The 16,678-nt window shown below is 38.0% G+C and overlaps 1 protein-coding gene across 1 annotated transcript in view; it reads right to left on the bottom strand.

The window, feature by feature from the left end:
- Positions 1–16,678, bottom strand: part of RELN (reelin) — a 525,441-nt gene that overhangs the window by 259,337 nt on the left and 249,426 nt on the right. The window contains exons 5-6 of the mRNA XM_082631643.1: positions 15,441–15,473; positions 12,688–12,766 (exon numbers count right to left, since the gene is read on the bottom strand). Of these exons, the coding sequence (XP_082487769.1) occupies positions 12,688–12,766; positions 15,441–15,473 (112 nt within the window). The remainder of the gene's footprint in view (positions 1–12,687; positions 12,767–15,440; positions 15,474–16,678) is intronic.

Raw genomic sequence — 16,678 nt, forward strand, 5'->3', positions numbered from 1 at the left:
TGCGCGTCCGGAGCCTGTGCTCCGCAACAGGAGAGGCCACAACAGTGAGAGGCCCATGTACCAAAAAAAATAAATAAATAAAAAATAAAAATAAAATAAAAAAGGAAAGGTAAAATTAAGTTTAATAATATGTTTTATTTAACCCAGTATAGTCAAATTATATTTTAACATATAATTATACAAAATTATTAATGATATAGTTTACATTCTTTTTTCATAAAAAGTCTTCAAATTATGGGGTGTATGTACACTTACAGCACCTCTCAATTCAGACTAACCACAGTTCAGGTGATTAATAGCTGCATGTGACTAGTGGCTACCATACTGGACAGCTCAACTCTAGGGAATTACAGGGCTTGGAAACTGACTGCTTTTCTGGTTATGCTGACAACTGGAGATGACCAGCTGACAATGATTATATGTACTTGAACTTCAGGGAAAGGAGATTAGCACTGACAGGACAATTTAAGATACGGTTGAAATCATAGGAGTGCATATTATTGGGGGCCAGAGGGAGAGGGGAGGATATACTAAGTGAGGAAAGTAGAGGTCCAAGAATGGATCCCTGGGGAACAACTATATACTTAGTCTGGTTTCTGGAAAGCTCCAACCATCATCGTGACCCTTCAGTGTGTATCCATCTGAGGCTAGCCCTGCATACTTTTCCATGATTATTGGCAGTGGGTTCATTTCTGTTCATGTTCCTAACAATCCTAATATTTCTGTGCTGCCCATCAAGGTGGCTTTTCTAACAGTGAGTCTATAACATGACCTTCCTAATATTTTTTCTACCATTAAAGTTAAGCATTGTACAACCACTTACATGAATGCCATCGTCATAAAGGAAAAGAAAAATCACAAGTTCATGATGAACACAATGACTCTGATGGAGGCCAACTAGTACAAAGGGCAACTAGGAGTCATGGCTTCCCAGAAGGAAACAGTGATCCATTTCAGAAAAATAAGGTAAGTTTTAAAAACCTACAGATGTAAATAAGCATCCAAATTTCAAGAACAGGAATTCTTGGCTCATCCCAGAATCTAAAGCAATGCCTATGTGCTCTGAGAGTCTGAGTTCTTCCCCCCTGTCTTTCTCAGAAAGCCCCTGTGTCTAACAAGTTAACTTGGTTGGGTGGGGTTGGTACCTAACCCCAATGGGTGCTCCCTGTGAATAATACTAGTAGTCCAAAATTCTACTCTTCCCTTATGAGTTGTTCCTAAGAATAAGGGTTCAATTTGCTGGATAATGAGCAGTCCAATTTTCTTTAGGCTCGGAGCAAAAAAAAAAAAGTGCTATTTATTTCTAACATTTAAACTGTGGTCTCCCAACCGAATTTTCTCAAGAAAATGATGGGCTCTGTAAAGTTAGGTAACATATTCTTCAGAGATTGGTGGGAAGAAGTTTTAAATAATCCCAGTTAAATAGACTTTTATTTTTCAATTTAAAAAGGAATGTGACCTCCCAGGCTAAGGATTAGAAATGAATTGCTTCTCTGCTTAAGAGTAAAAGTAATACCGAATATTTCTCTAATCTAAGAAAACTTGCCCCCTCTTTTTCTTTTTCTCAATATGAAAAATAGAACATAAGAATCTGACTAATGCCACAGCACATCATACGAATCACCCAGCTCAAAATATAATCTGCCATGAACAGTATGATTAAAAGACAATTTAAGGGAAATGCTTGCTATCCCCGAAGACCAGGCAAAGCCTGAATATATTGAGCCCTCTCTGAACCTATTTATCACACGCTTAGGTACCACATGAATCTCACCTATTACTACAGTTCACAGATCATTGGTCGTTCGAGTTAGAGGGCATCTGAAGTATCACCGAGTCTCATCACCCCCTCATTTTACAAATGACAGAACAGGACTAGAGGCTAGATTCCCTGACTCCTTGTCTAATATTCTTCCTACTCCACTCTAATGCAGCCAAGCAGAGAAAAGAACTCTAATTCTACAAAACTCATGAGCATTTCAAAAACATTTGTCATCATTTTTACTGTCAAGAGTTTATCTGGAAGAGCTATAATGTCTTTTCCTAAAAGTTCTTTTTTTCATTTATAGGATAAGGGATTTTGCTTTGCTAATGAAAATGTACAAAAATAAGAGAAATGTCAATGGACTTCACAGAAAATGTTCAGAATGAATTCACTGGACTGAAGTACATAATCAAATTCAATATTCCTTTGGTTATGTACATCCTTACATAATTCATCCCTATTTTATATACACACTATCACACTACCGTTTTTTCACTAACAAAAACATAAAGGAATCAGTAAGGATGAAGGCAGGTACTTGTTGACCAGCACGTCTAGGGTCCAACTGGAAACATAAAAGAAAAAGAAATGTTTTGAACCAAGATTTGTTTTTCACTCTAACAAGCTCCTTGGCAGTTTGAAACTTGTTATTTTGGTGTCAATTCTTTGTCTTTGTTTTTTATCAATTAGGTGGCTGTTTCTGTTTAGGAATTATATGCAATGTGCATTTGTGCTGTAGAGAGCACACTTCTGAAGGTATAATTCTGTTTTCAATCATGACTTTAAAATTAATAGGCTGGAAACCACGCCAAAGCCCCTGTTCAGGAGGCACAGAGGAAGCTGGAGTGAAATGTCCCTGGAGTGCCCTGCAGTCCCCATGTCCTGCAGTGACTCACACAGGACTTTCCGGACACAGGAAAGAGGAGGAGGATTAATGAGAAAATTGGGCTCCTTCGCACAACCATAGATTTATGAATGGTTGGTGGTGAGATCATCCTGATAACAATAACTAAATAACAAAAATATTATCTTCTCAAGAGCAGTCTCATTACGCAGCTCATTCTTCTTTTTAGATCAGAGTGAAATCACTCAGCCTTTAGTCAGTCACTCTGCTGAAACAAGTTAATCACCTGGAAACTCAGTGACAATCAGTTATCATCAAATTCTCATTTGAGATACATGCCGTTTGTCCCCAAGACCGAGGACATCGTATTATCTATCCATAATTTATTGCCTCTGAAGGATTCAGTGTCTGGTATTCTATGAGTCGGAACTGTCTATTCACCAGCATTTCTGAACAGAGATATTAAAATAATTTTAATATTTGATCTGATTATAAAAAGTACATTAAAAATGAAAAGAGAAAAGAGAAATCTCTTATAATTTCCTGACCCAAAGATAACAGGTCTCTTCCCCCAGTTACAGCTCACAAGGCATGTGCTGACACCATCTGATGTGTGGGCTTGCATGACAAGGCCAGATCAGGGACTGGTGAATCCACCAAAGTAAATAGGACCCCGCCAGCCCTGTGGAAGCTGGGCAGTCAGCTGACTTCTGGAGATGACGGAGCTCCTTGTAATTTCCACTCAAACCTCAACAAGGAATCAACTATACTCCAATAAAAATTAAAAAAAAAAAACCTCAACAAGCAGAACACTCAACTTTTGACCATATTCTTTTAGCAAAGAGACAATGTTTTATAGTAAAAAGGCATGACTATTGTGAAAGATCAAGCTTAAAAAAAAAAACCCTTGTAAAATCCTCTTCTCTTTGTAAATGTGTAATATTTTTAGAAAAACAGCAAGGAAAGTTCACTCTATAAGACTGAGAATAATATCACTTTCAACGATGTCATGTCTTTTTTCTAAGGAGCTAACACATGCTCTAAATGTGAAAATGACAAACTCCATTTATAGCTCATTCTTTCTCATTACTTCTCACTGAGGAAGGTAAGAGAACTCTTCTTATTTCACCAGGGAGTTTAAAAATTTGATCTATCCTTTGCTAACAGGTATAATGGCAAATATTATTTGGATTAAAAATAACCCTTCTATACCCTACTACTGCATGCAATATTCTGACCTCCTACTATGCTGAATTCCACTACATACTGCTTGAGGAAATATTTTCTCACTTGTTTCAAATGTACTTGACATTTAATTCCATTGAGTGAGTTCTTATTTCTGTCATATAAAACAGAGATTAAAGAAGGAAATAATAAGCCTCCAGATTCACACCTTATTTTATGAGTAGGACACCTCCTGGTTAACCTTTCTATTGTAGATGAAGTTTTCCCCAGAGCAATTACATCATGGTAAGAGGAAGGAGAGGGAGGAAGCAAGAGACAAAGGTTAGAGGAGAGTTTAATAATAAGAGAAAAAAGTTATTAACAAAAGAGAAGAGAGAGTGAGAGACAGTAGAAAAAGGTGAAGTCAAGAGGGAAAAGATGAGAGAAAAAGTAGGAAAAGATGCACGTAAGATCCGAATATTGGACCATTAAACCCTAAAAATCAAATTATAATTCCACAACCCCAAATACAGTGATAGATTAGAAGTTCTGGCAAAGGTGTGTCATCCGATGAAATATTTAGTTTGCCAGACTTTTCTCACCTACTCAAGATCTCCTGTAGCCACCTGGTCTTGAAAACGTGTAAGGTGTATGTTCCATGTTACATGGGTAAGCCTATTAGGTGATATGTCTTCCAAGTGATCATCATTACAAGAAAATCCCTTGGACATCCTTCAGCAGTGATGTGGAGCCTTTGATGCCCATGGTTCGTGCTCCCCTGCACTCAACACTGTCTTCCAAGTCTTACTGCCCATTGGCCTGGTGGACATTGAGCAAAGTGGATGCACCTTTATCCATTTTTTTCCCAGTGACATTGTTCATCAGACTTATTAATACTTTGTTCTGATTACTTGGAAACTCCATTTACATTGTGGTTCTCATACTTGGCTACTAAATGGAGTCCCCTCTGCTGTAGTTCTCGATGGGGGCTCCAAGATACTAAGGAACTTTGAAGGAGTTTTACTCTTCACTTGACTTCTTCTCTCTTATGGGCTAATCTACTAATCACTGAATAAATAAAGCTCCAGCCAGAATAACTCACCCCCAAACTAAAATTTCAGTCTTTTTAGAGTCTTTGTTCAGATAATTATTTTTCTCAAAGCAAATAAACTTTAATAAGCCAAGTCACCAAACTTTTTGCTCCACTTTTGAATAATTTCTCCAATAAATTTGTATTTTCAAGAAAATATTACATGCAGCAGAGTCTGTGATCTCAACTTCTCTAGTCCTGTAGTATGATCTTTTACATATAACAATGGAGATGTCCTAGTCTTTTCTTGATTCAAGCAACCCTATGCAATGCCAGTCACAGCTTTAGCTTCCTTAGCAGTAAATTGTGGGGCTTTCTGTATGATAAGCCAATTGACAGACGTCTTCATTTGCCATAGGATCTGAGACAACTTCATTTGTGTCTTTCTTCTTGATGTCTCATATCCCTGTCGGCATCACAACTTATTCATCTAAGATGCTTCTTCTGACGAGTGACTCTTGTTCTTCCCTGATCTCTGCTGAATAGAACATCTCTGCTATTATTATTGTGCTGGAGGGGAAACATCTGTTGTCTTCTAGTTGCTATTTGTCATCATGTTTTCTAACAGTCCCAACATTTCCCACTAGAACATCAGAGCCTAGTGATATTATAGCTCTGGATGCCTTCTGTGATCTTCAGAAAACAAGCATTAAAGGGATAATCTGTTAAGCAAAACAAAGATTTCTTCTAGACTTTGTAAGTGCTTAGAGAGTAAAGACACCTCTTAAGAAAACTTAAAATGTTTTTAAAAATTCATTCACTTTTTTAGTTCCTTTAACTCTCTCTCTCCCTCTCTTTGAACTCTTCTTAACCCAAGTTATGAATCAGAAATGTCTCCTATTTCTTAAGTTTTCTCACTGTTTTTTTATTACTGTTGAAATTTTTTAAAATTAATTTATTTTATTTTTTTGGCTGTGTTGGGTCTTGGTTGCTGCGTGTGGGCTTTCTTGTGGGGCAAGAGGGGGCTACTCTTCATTGCGGTGGCTTCTCTTGTTGCAGAGTATGGGCTGTAAGCACGGGCTTCAGCAGTTGTGGTGCATGGGCTCAGTGGTTGTAGCTCTCGGGCTCTAGAGCAAGGCTGTGTAGTTGTGGCACATGGGCTTAGTTGCTCCGAGGCATGTGGGATCTTCCCGGACCAGGGTTCAAAACCGTGTCCCCTGCATTGGCAGGCGGATTCTTAACCACTGCACCACCAGGGAAGGCCCTGCAATTTTTTATTGAGGTAAATTTGTACACAGTGTAATATATGGATCTCAAGTTTTGACAAAGGTATACATCTATGTAACCCATGCTCCCTCAAGATTATATATAATGTATTAATCACCCCAGAAAGTTCCTCATGCCCCTTCCCAGTCAATTCCCCATCCCTGAAATAATCACTAACCTAATTTCTAGCACTTTAGATAATTTTGTCTATTATAGATTTCATATAAGTGAAATCATACAGTAAGAACTATTTTGGGTCTGCCCTTTTTCATTCAACATAATATTTTAAAAATCCAACCATGTTGTTTCAACTATCAATAATTCATTCCTTTTCATTGCTGAGTAGTAGGCCACTGAATGGATGTATCATTGTTTATCCATTCTCCTGTTTATGGGTACCTGGGATGTTCCCAGTTTTGGGCTAAGAGGTGTATTTCTTTTTAATAAAAAAATCAAGATTTCTCTCCATTCATATGGAATACTGGCAGTGTTTATATCATACTAAAATAGTTAATACATAAAAAGAAACTATGGGGACTTCCCTGACAGTCCAGTGGTTGGGATTTCGCCTTCCAATGCAAGGGGTGCAGGTTCAATCCCTGGTTGGGGAGCTAAGATCCCACATGCTTTGGGGCCAAAAAACCAAAACATGAAAAAAACAAAGGCAATATTATAACAAATTCAATAAAGATTTTTTAAAAACTACAAAAATGTAGCTGAGACACAAGTAGTAGATGCTTAAGTGAAATGTTGAGATAGAGCATATTTGTAGGTTCTTACTTTCCTTCTAAATTTCGTTAGATGAGGTTTTTCTTCCTACCTTTTTTTCTTTTTGGTTGTGGGGCTGTCTCTATAGGAACAAGACCCGACTGATCCCCCTCCATCTTCAGGAGTGTAATTACACTGAGCACACTTGATAATGGAGAATTGTCAGTAGTGCTGATAAGTCGGTGTTGCTCCATCCACTCTCTCTCTCACCCCCTTGGGTTCAATGGCACATTTGAACAGAAGAAGTTACTATTGTGGTTCAGAGGTCTACCTGCATGCAGCCCAGCATCAGGGCAAAGTTAAAGTGGAGAAGCCTCACTCTCATCAAGCCTAAGGCGCCACTATATTCCCATGAAGGGGTTTTGCTGTTGTCTTCATTTGTAACTTTATTTCTCATCTTTCATTCATACAAAGCAATCAGAAGTGGCTGAGAGAATGGGAGATAAAAGGTCACTTCTCTGGCAGAGCCCCAAAGAGATCTGGGGTCAAAGAGCAGAAGGATCCTATACTCTACATCTCAGGGAGGCAAAAGGACCATAGCGGCATGAGAGCACATCAGAGCATCACAAAGACATCCACAGTCCAGGCCCAGGAGCAGCAGAAGTTTTCATGCCCTCAAGCAGGGCTCAAAACAGAGCAATTGCCATGAAGGAGTGGTTAGGACAGGTGTGAAGGCTACCTGTGTGGACCAGTCACCAAAAACTGGATGAGATAGGGAAGACTCAGTGAGCACCTGCAGGAACAGAGGATTGGGGGACCAGAGGTGCATCCCCACCCTACCCCTTGCTTTTGAACTAATAAGTTTTCTGAAACTTAGCTACAACACCAGAAAAATGGGAGAGGGCAAGCCAAAGTTGACTGAAATTAAAGTTTTCACCACTGGTAAAAGGGGGAGAGTGAAAAGAAATTAAGTTGGATTATAAAAAAAATAAAGTTTTATTTCTCTGATACCCAAGTTTGTAGACAGAATTCATAACTGTGACACCTGTGTAAGCCTAAACAATTTCTGGAAGGACTGGCAGAAACTGGTAACAGTTGATGCCTCTAGAGGGAGGGAATATAGATCTAGTGTAGGAAGGTTTATTTTTATTATTTTTTAATACTATTGAACTTTTCACCAAGTATATTTAATTTTTAAATCAAATCTAATATTTAAACTAAGCAGAGAGACAGTACATTCAATATTGAGTTGGTGTAAAAAAGTTTCTTGGCTCTATTCCAACTGCCATCATAAACTTGGAATAATAACTTGGTTGTTATGTTCATTCATAATAATAATAATATTGTTTTATGTTCCTTGTTTTTTGTGTACAGTCATTTGTACAGAAGATAAGAAATTTGCATATCAAAAGTTACATGAAATGAAGTGGAAAAAAAGTTGATTTCATTAGATGAAGTCAATGGAAGCAAATACGCTGTGAGTGATTAACTTTTAAACTGATCTCTCTCCCCATCACTGCACAGATGGGACTTTAGTTTCATAATTTCTCCCTTTGCTTGTCCTTAAAAATTACAAGTTAAATAATGCATATGATGCTTTTCAAATTCCATGGAAGAAATATGCTCATAAAAGCATGTTTTTCTCTTGTAGCAAATTATTGAGTGATTATTGAGTCTTGGGAATTTGTCCAAAAGCAGCACACCAGGCCTCATGCTTCTTTCTATCTGGTGGTGAGTGGTTGTGGCAAAGAGTTATAAGTTGTCAGCAAGGATTCTCCTTTTCAGTTGCCACAAAGCTGCCCAGTGGTTTCTAATTCCATGGGGTAAAAAAATCAAAGACAATATCATAAGGGACAAAATTCACATGTCAATATGTATACCAAGAGAACAGAGATGTCAGCAGAGTGAAAACTGCCTCTGAGATTCCAAAACAACATAGGACTTTGTTACTTTATTGGAAAAATTTCACTGGAATATTTGATTGTATTTGTTTCTAACTTTAGGGAGCTTATGTCTATTTTAAGGGGGCTTAAGCATCTAATACCTTCATTTTCCCCTTCTCTCTGACTCTGCTATACTGTCATTAATATATATTCCATATATTATATAATACAGATATATTTAATTTGAAGTCTGTTTTTCATCCAAATACAATGAGGGAAGACTTGGGGACTCATTTACATAAATTGGCTGAAGAGTATTTTAATAATAATGATTTGGGGTCATATCTGGGCTTAGGGGAGGCATGTAGACCAATGTGCAGATATTCCACAGGAGGAAGAAAGAAAGGGAAAAAGGGAGAGAGGGAGGGAGGGAAGAAGACAGAAAGGCAGGGAAGGAGAGAGAGAGAGAAAGAGAGGCGGGGAGGGAACTGATTGTACTGAGCAGCGTCAATACACCAGGCGAGGTGCCAGACCTTTTCAGGCTCATCAGACTTAAAAACAATGCTGTTTCATTAGGTCCCATTTGTTTATTTTTGCTTTTATTTCCATTTCTCTAGGAGGTGGGTCAAAAAGGATATTGCTGCGATTTATGTCATAGAGTGTTCTGCCTATGTTTTCCTCTAAGAGTTTGATAGTTTCTGGCCTTACATTTAGAAAATGAAGCAACTGACAAAGGATTAATATCCAAAATTTATAAGCAGCTCATGCAGCTCAATAACAAAAAAAAAAAACAAGCCAATCCAAAAATGGGCAGAAGACCTAAATAGACATTTCTCCAAGGAAGATATACAGCCTGTCAACAAACACATGAAAGAATGCTCAACATCATTAATCATTAGAGAAATGCAAATCAAAACTACAATGAGATATCATCTCACACCAGTCAGAATGGCCATCATCAAAAACTCTAGAAACAATAAATGCTGGAAGAGGGTGTGGAGAAAAGGGAACACTCTTGCACTGCTGGTGGGAATGTGAATTGGTACAGCCACTATGGAGAATAGTATGGAGGTTCCTTAAAAAAGTACAAATAGAACTACCCAGCAATCCCACTACTGGGCATATACCCTGAGAAAACCATAATTTAAAAAGAGTCATGTACCAAAATGTTCATTGCAGCTCTATTTACAATAGCCCAGAGATGGAAACAACCGAAGTGTCCATCATCAGATGAATGGATAAAGAAGATGTGGCACATATATACAATGGAATATTACTCAGCCATAAAAAGAAACGAAATTGAGCTATTTGTAATGAGGTGGATAGACCTAGAGTCTGTCATACAGAGTGAAGTAAGTCAGAAAGAGAAAAACAAATACCGTATGCTAACACATATATATGGAATTTAAGAAAAAAAAATGTCATGAAGAATCTAGGGGTAAGACAGGAATAAAGACACAGACCTACTAGAGAATAGAATTGAGGATATGGGGAGGGGGAAGGGTAAGCTGTGACAAAGTGAGAGAGTGGCATGGACATGTATACACTACCAAATGTAAAATAGATAGCTAGTGGGAAGCAGCTGCATAGCACAGGGAGATCAGCTCCGTGCTCTGTGACCACCTAGAGGGGTGGGATAGAGAGGGTGGGAGGGAGGGAGACGCAAGAGGGAAGAGATATGGGAACATATGTATATGTATAACTGATTCACTTTGTTATAAAGCAGAAACTAACACACCATTGTAAAGCAATTATACTCCGATAAAGATGTAAAAGCAAACAAACAAACAATGCTGTTACGACAGTATTTGGCTCACTTTTACTGACAAGGAAACGGAGTTCAGAGTGGTAAAGCAAGCTTTTTGCTTTTCTCAGATACCCAGCTGGCAAGTGGTTAGCTCAAGAGTCAAACCAGACCAGCCTGATCTCAAAACCCCTGCCACCTTTGTTCAACAAAGCCATCTCTCAAATGATGAGAGCTTCATGGTTTTTGTTTGTTTGTTTTTTGTTTTGTTTTTTTAATCTTAAAGAGGCTAGATGAAGGAGATTGTGGGCAATAAGGGATAAAGTAAAATTACTCTGAAGCACATTTGATAGAAGACAGAGGTATGTGGCTTTTTAAAGTAAATAAAAGGTTTTTTTAAAACATTAGGAAAAACCATAGCTTAAGTAAAAGGGACATAAAATCCATAACTTCGGTCAAGAAAGCATCTATCAGATCAGTCATGAAAATGGGTGAAGCAAAATCAATCATGTTTTATTGATTTTAAAAACAGCAGAATTTGGACCACATAAAAGTCACATTTTGTATTTGTCAAGAAAACTCACTGAAGAAAATGAATTAGCTTGACAGAAATGAACTTGCCTTGAAAGAAACAAATCATCTGATAACATTTACACTAGTGGGATATAAAAAAGCCAAATGTGAGGAGAACTAGAGAATTTTTCTTGGGTAAAACTAGTGCTTAGAAAGTTCTTTTTTTTTGGCTTTTTCTTAAAAAAGATTTTCAATTTATTTTAGGAAATTTATATTTAGGATATGTTCAGAGGGAAGTGAAATTTTGTTGATAAATTATTTCTTTAAATGGCATATCAATTTTAAGACTTTATATCTCTGTCTAGTCTGATTTTTTTGTGTATTTACATTCTCTAGATCTATATTTCTTTCTAGAAAAGACATAAAAAGTTTCTCTGTCTATATTTAAGCACCAACACTCTCTAAATCTTTATGTCATCTTCAACTGTCAGGTCAAGGACCACTTTCTCCAAGAAACTCTCACCAGAGTCATCCCTCCTTTTTCAGAACTGCAGTATGCTATTTGTAATCCTCTATTACACTTAAGGATTTCTATCCTGGATTATAAACTTTTTAAAAATATGTTTTTAGTGTCTCCTCTACAGAATTATAAGCTATTTGAGAGAAGGAACCACATCCCTTTTTAATGTACTATATAAATAAAATAATTACTGCTTGATATTTGTTAAACAATGAAAATAAGGAAAAGCAAATGAATATCATACTCTGACATTTGAGGATGAAATGGTTTTATTCTCTTTCTAGTCTTGAGTATTGCTTGGATTTTGGTTGCAACTTGATTACATTAGAGTTTCTAATTTATCTTGAACTCTTAATCATGTACACAAAAACATTTAGCACCACAGAAAATCCACATTCATATATTCTCTCAAATTACGCAGACTATAGGTCTGGGTGGATAGACGCATTTCTTCAAAATCAGCAAAAATACAACAAACTGCCAACAAATTTGTGCATCCATTTATGTGTTCAACAAGTTTCTAATGAATGCATTTTGGTTCATTATTTCTTTACCCTCCAAAATCCCATGGAGTTGCCTCTAAACAGTCTTGGAAGGAAAGACTGGAGTATAAATGAGGTAACCCAATAACATAGAAGCTATTTGGAAGTATGACTCAAATCATCTGTCATTTTCAGATAAACCATTTCCCTTCTTTCGTTTGGCAAAATGCAATTATTAGACATAGTAAAGCATAATGTTTTCTATGTAAAGAACTTGTACAACTGAAAAACAATACTGATCACACCCATGGCTTTGAGGGGCACCTAGATTCAGTTCTTAAAGAAGTCAAGAAATAGACATTCTTCAGCTAGGTGCTTTGTGACCACCTAGAGGGGTGGGATAGGGAGGGTGGGAGGGAGACGCAAGAGGGAGGAGATATGGGGATATATATGTATATGTATAGCTGATACACTTTGTTATAAAGCAGAAACTAACACACCATTGTAAAGCAATTACACTCCAATAAAGATGTTAAAAAAATAAAATAAAATAAAATCACCATGCTGAATTGGAAAAAAAAATATAAAAAAAGAAATAGACATTCTGCAGGTGACAGTAAGCCCAGTTCCCTAGTTGAACAATTCTCACTGATACCTTAGAGCTAAAGAGCAATTTCGTTTTATGTAACTACCCCAAAGGATCAGAATCATTTAAAAAAATTTTTTTGCATTATACAGACCAAAGTGAGGCATGTTCGTATAACTTACCATATGTTTGGATTCAATTCCTTTTGGTGGTAGGAGTCAAAGTCATCTCGTAGGATAATACTGTCGCTATGAATTTCAGCTAAAAGAAGAACAAAAATTTAGAAAAGGATTATACTAAACAATAGATTTAGCTACACAAAAGAGTCAACATGCTGCATTTATGAGGAATAACCGTATTTTAAATTAAAACTGGATTTTAAATGAGCAGATGATTATATTTGCTTTGTCCCTAAACTACTAAGTGAAAGAGTAACTCTGTTGTTTAGAAGTCTGGAAACCAGAGCCCCCAAAAAGAACCCTACCAAGGTGTCACCAGGCTGCAGAGGTGGGAAGACCAAGGTCGGCACTAACCTACAAGGAGATGTCACTCAAGACTTGCCCCTCATAGCTCGACACACCCAGAACAAGGTCAGTGTCTAACTCATTTTAGAGCATTGAAGGGAACAGAACATTGTGACTATTTATCGTCAGCTAACATTGCTGGTATTTACTAACCCATTTCTTCTTCTCTTTCCTACTATCCCTCTTGCCCTGGCTTGCTTTCTCTCATTCCCTATATTCACTCATTTTTTATTTAATGTGTTTCAAATTGTTAACATTTTTCCCCCTTAGAGCTGCACAGGAGAAATTATCTACATGAATAAGTAAAACTCCCAAATAAAGTCATGTTAGAAGTCAGGAAGAATGCCAGGGAACCATCCATAGTCTTAAATATATTATCATTACACTTGAGATTGTATTAAATACTTATCTTTAAGCTACAGAAGAATTCGAGTCATGCCAAAAGCAAAGAATGTTTTCATAAACTGTAGAGTATGTGATATTTCCACTGAACAGAGGGTGGACAAGTAAAAACAATTTCATGACCAACTACAATGTAAGTAGGCTCATTTTTAAGGTTGTATGAGGAATGATAATTATTTCTACTCGAGTTGTAAAAAATGAATTTAGTGCTCAAAAACCTCCTCATCTGATTCCCATGGTTTGCTTGGGAAATTTGTTTCAGCTAACATAAATTCTCTGGGTCTGTATAAATTTGTTTGGACTAGTTTACACATGTTTTTTGGGAAAATTAAAATCATATGATCTGATTAATAAAACATAACCAAAATTTTTTATTTTTTTCAAAAGTGACATTTTACCCTTTTTGGGGGGGCTCACTTGAATATAATTCACTGAAATCACTGGGTAATTAAAATCACCTCCAAATATCAGGAAGCACACTTCCAAATTCTCTTTGCTACCTGCAGCCGTCCTCGCCCTCTGTATACCGGGTATGCCAGCAGGTAAGCACATAACGAAGACTGGGAAACCAGTGAATCAGCATGTATTGAGAGAAATGGCTGTTCAGACTCGAAGCCTTAGGCCTGACAACAGGGAGGATATGGATTTACACTGGAGAGAACACTGTGATGTCTTCTGTGCGTGGGAGTGATTTAATGACTCTTCTGAGCAATTAGATGCGGTGCCTGAAATGCCTACAGGGTACCGCTCTCTCAAATACCGAACCTGGTCGAGGCTCAGCTGGGCCACTGCGGGTCACCAGCCTGCCTCGGCTGCTAGAAGGCATGCTTCTAAGTGCTTGCGTTCATCTGCCAAAGAAGAGGAGCCCCAAGCTGTAGCATTACATAAAAGTAGGGCTTCTCAAGGCAGATTTTCCAAAGAGAAAAATAAATTAATTGGGTTTATAGGTTGAAAGAGAAAGCCCAAGAGACAAATACTGACCCATCTGTAAGTCCCACAGTGAGAGACATCTGAAAAAGCTGGAGCCAGCTAGGATGACTTCTTTTCATTTTTATTAAATAGTGTGTGTAGGAAACTGCTTTTAAAATAAGTCTTCACTGTCACCTATGAGAAATTTAACTCTTAAAGATTATTTGCTTTCTAGAGGTATTTTTAAAAAGGCATGGGTAAGCCTCTATGGTTATTTGTTCATGTATTTATTTCTTTACAAACATTATTATATCATTGACTATATACTTTACAAATATGAATTCATTTAATCCTCATAACAACCATAGGAGGTAGGTACTGTTATGACTTCCATTTTATAGATGGGGAAACTGAGGCACAGAGAGGTTAAATAACCTGCCCAATATCACGTTGCTAGCAAGTGGTGAAAGTGAGATAAATCCAGTTGGTTTGGCTTCAAATCTGTGCTATTAACCACTATACAACCCTGCCTCAAGAACTGTGGCCCACTAAGTACATGTGAATGAAAAGATCATGAGAAAAATGAGAGGTGGCAACTTTACATGGTGCCATTAAAAAAAGCATTTATCTAAACAACCTCATTTTAATTTTTGAAGAAATGGCCAAATTATTTCTCTTTTTACAACCCAATACTACTTTGAGCAGATATCTCAGACCTGAAAGGATCTCAACTCCTCCATACTCATAGCTCCTTGCCCATTGCCTCCATGCTCTACTGTTTATGATGGGTAGGGGCTGTGGGGAAATTTCAGCATTAGAACACTGTGTCAAAAGATCACACTCAACAGGATCCCAAGGATAAATGTACTAACAGGTTCAAAAGTCCCTCCATTAGCCCCAGCTGGGCAGCTGGATCACCTCATAAGGTGAGGTCCCAGGTTCAAGCATAATCTGGACCTGAGCCTGATTTCAGTGAATGATCAGCGAATCAGAGAGGGCAGAGAGTTTCCTCACCTCTGTATCACCTGCTCACATGGCAGAGGACTGAAACAAGTAGATCTAGTACTAAGGTCAGTGACATCGGGGTCTCAAACACTTACCTAGATGCGGGTGCATACTGGCCTCTGTTGGAGCTGGACCAAGAGAGAAAAAGGGAAAGATGACTGATTAGCAACAAGAGCAAAATCCATTAATAAACAACCACAAATACAGTTACAAAACTTAGTCATACTAAACAAATTAAATGGCTAGATAGAACCTTCTTAGAGGAGTAAGAAGAAGATGCCAACTAACACCCTAAAATAAGAGGGCCAACTCACTATTCATTATATTTAAAAGTCAAAGTGAAAAGTAGAACCCCTTACATACAGGGCAGTTATTTATTATGCAAGTTTAGTCAGGTATCCCTTGAAACACACAATATAAATGTGATGTGAGCACCCATTACATGCCATGGGCTGCTGTGGGTGTGAGGTATAGAGACAAAAAGCACCATCCTTGCCCTCAAAGAGCTTACCATCTGGTGGAGACAACTACAATATAGTGTAATAAGTGCTACAGGAGAGTGTTCAGAGGTCCTGGGGTGAAAAGGGGGAAAAGAGAGGGATACTAATTCGAGGCTGCCCAGGAGAAGAGGGTTGTTAGGAGAGGCTGCTGAGTTTTTGTGTTTTTTTTTGCGGTACGCGGGCCTCTCACTGCTGTGGCCTCTCCTGTTGCGGAGCACAGGACCCGGACGCGCAGGCTCAGCAACCATGGCTCACGGGCCCAGCCGCTCCACGGCATGTGGGATCCTCCCGGATCGGGGCACGAACCCGTGTCCCCTGCATCAGCAGATGGACTCTCAACCACTGCGCCACCAGGGAAGCCGTAGGAGAGGCTGCTGAGTTTTGAAAGACTAGCAGGAGGAAGATAGGTGGGGGTAAGGGAGGGGAGATGTGCTTCTTTCTGGAGTGAAAGTGAAATGGCATTGAGAGGTAAAAGAGAATGGCCTTTCACAAGAACCACAACAATTTCAGCATGACTAGAAGGAAGTTTAAGAGGAGGGGGTGGAAAAGTGAAGTTGGTAAGATTGGGAGGCCAAGATCATGGAATTGAATGTTAAGGAATTTGGATTTTACCATGGAAGCATGATGATCTCCTGAACTTTTATCAGCAAAGGAGTGCATGTTCAAATATGCATTTTACAAATGGGCACTCTGATAAGAGTTAGGAAATAAGGGACACTGGCCAATTAATACTTTGGTTATGTTTTTTTCTCAAAGGACTTCCAAATCTATGAAGAAATATTGCCAATTCACTATCTAAAAATTAGAACTCATGACAGATACTTTAAAATCTT

The sequence above is a fragment of the Mesoplodon mirus genome (genome assembly GCF_964341445.2).
Source record: "Mesoplodon mirus genome assembly, chromosome: 9".
Taxonomy (NCBI): domain Eukaryota; kingdom Metazoa; phylum Chordata; class Mammalia; order Artiodactyla; family Ziphiidae; genus Mesoplodon; species Mesoplodon mirus.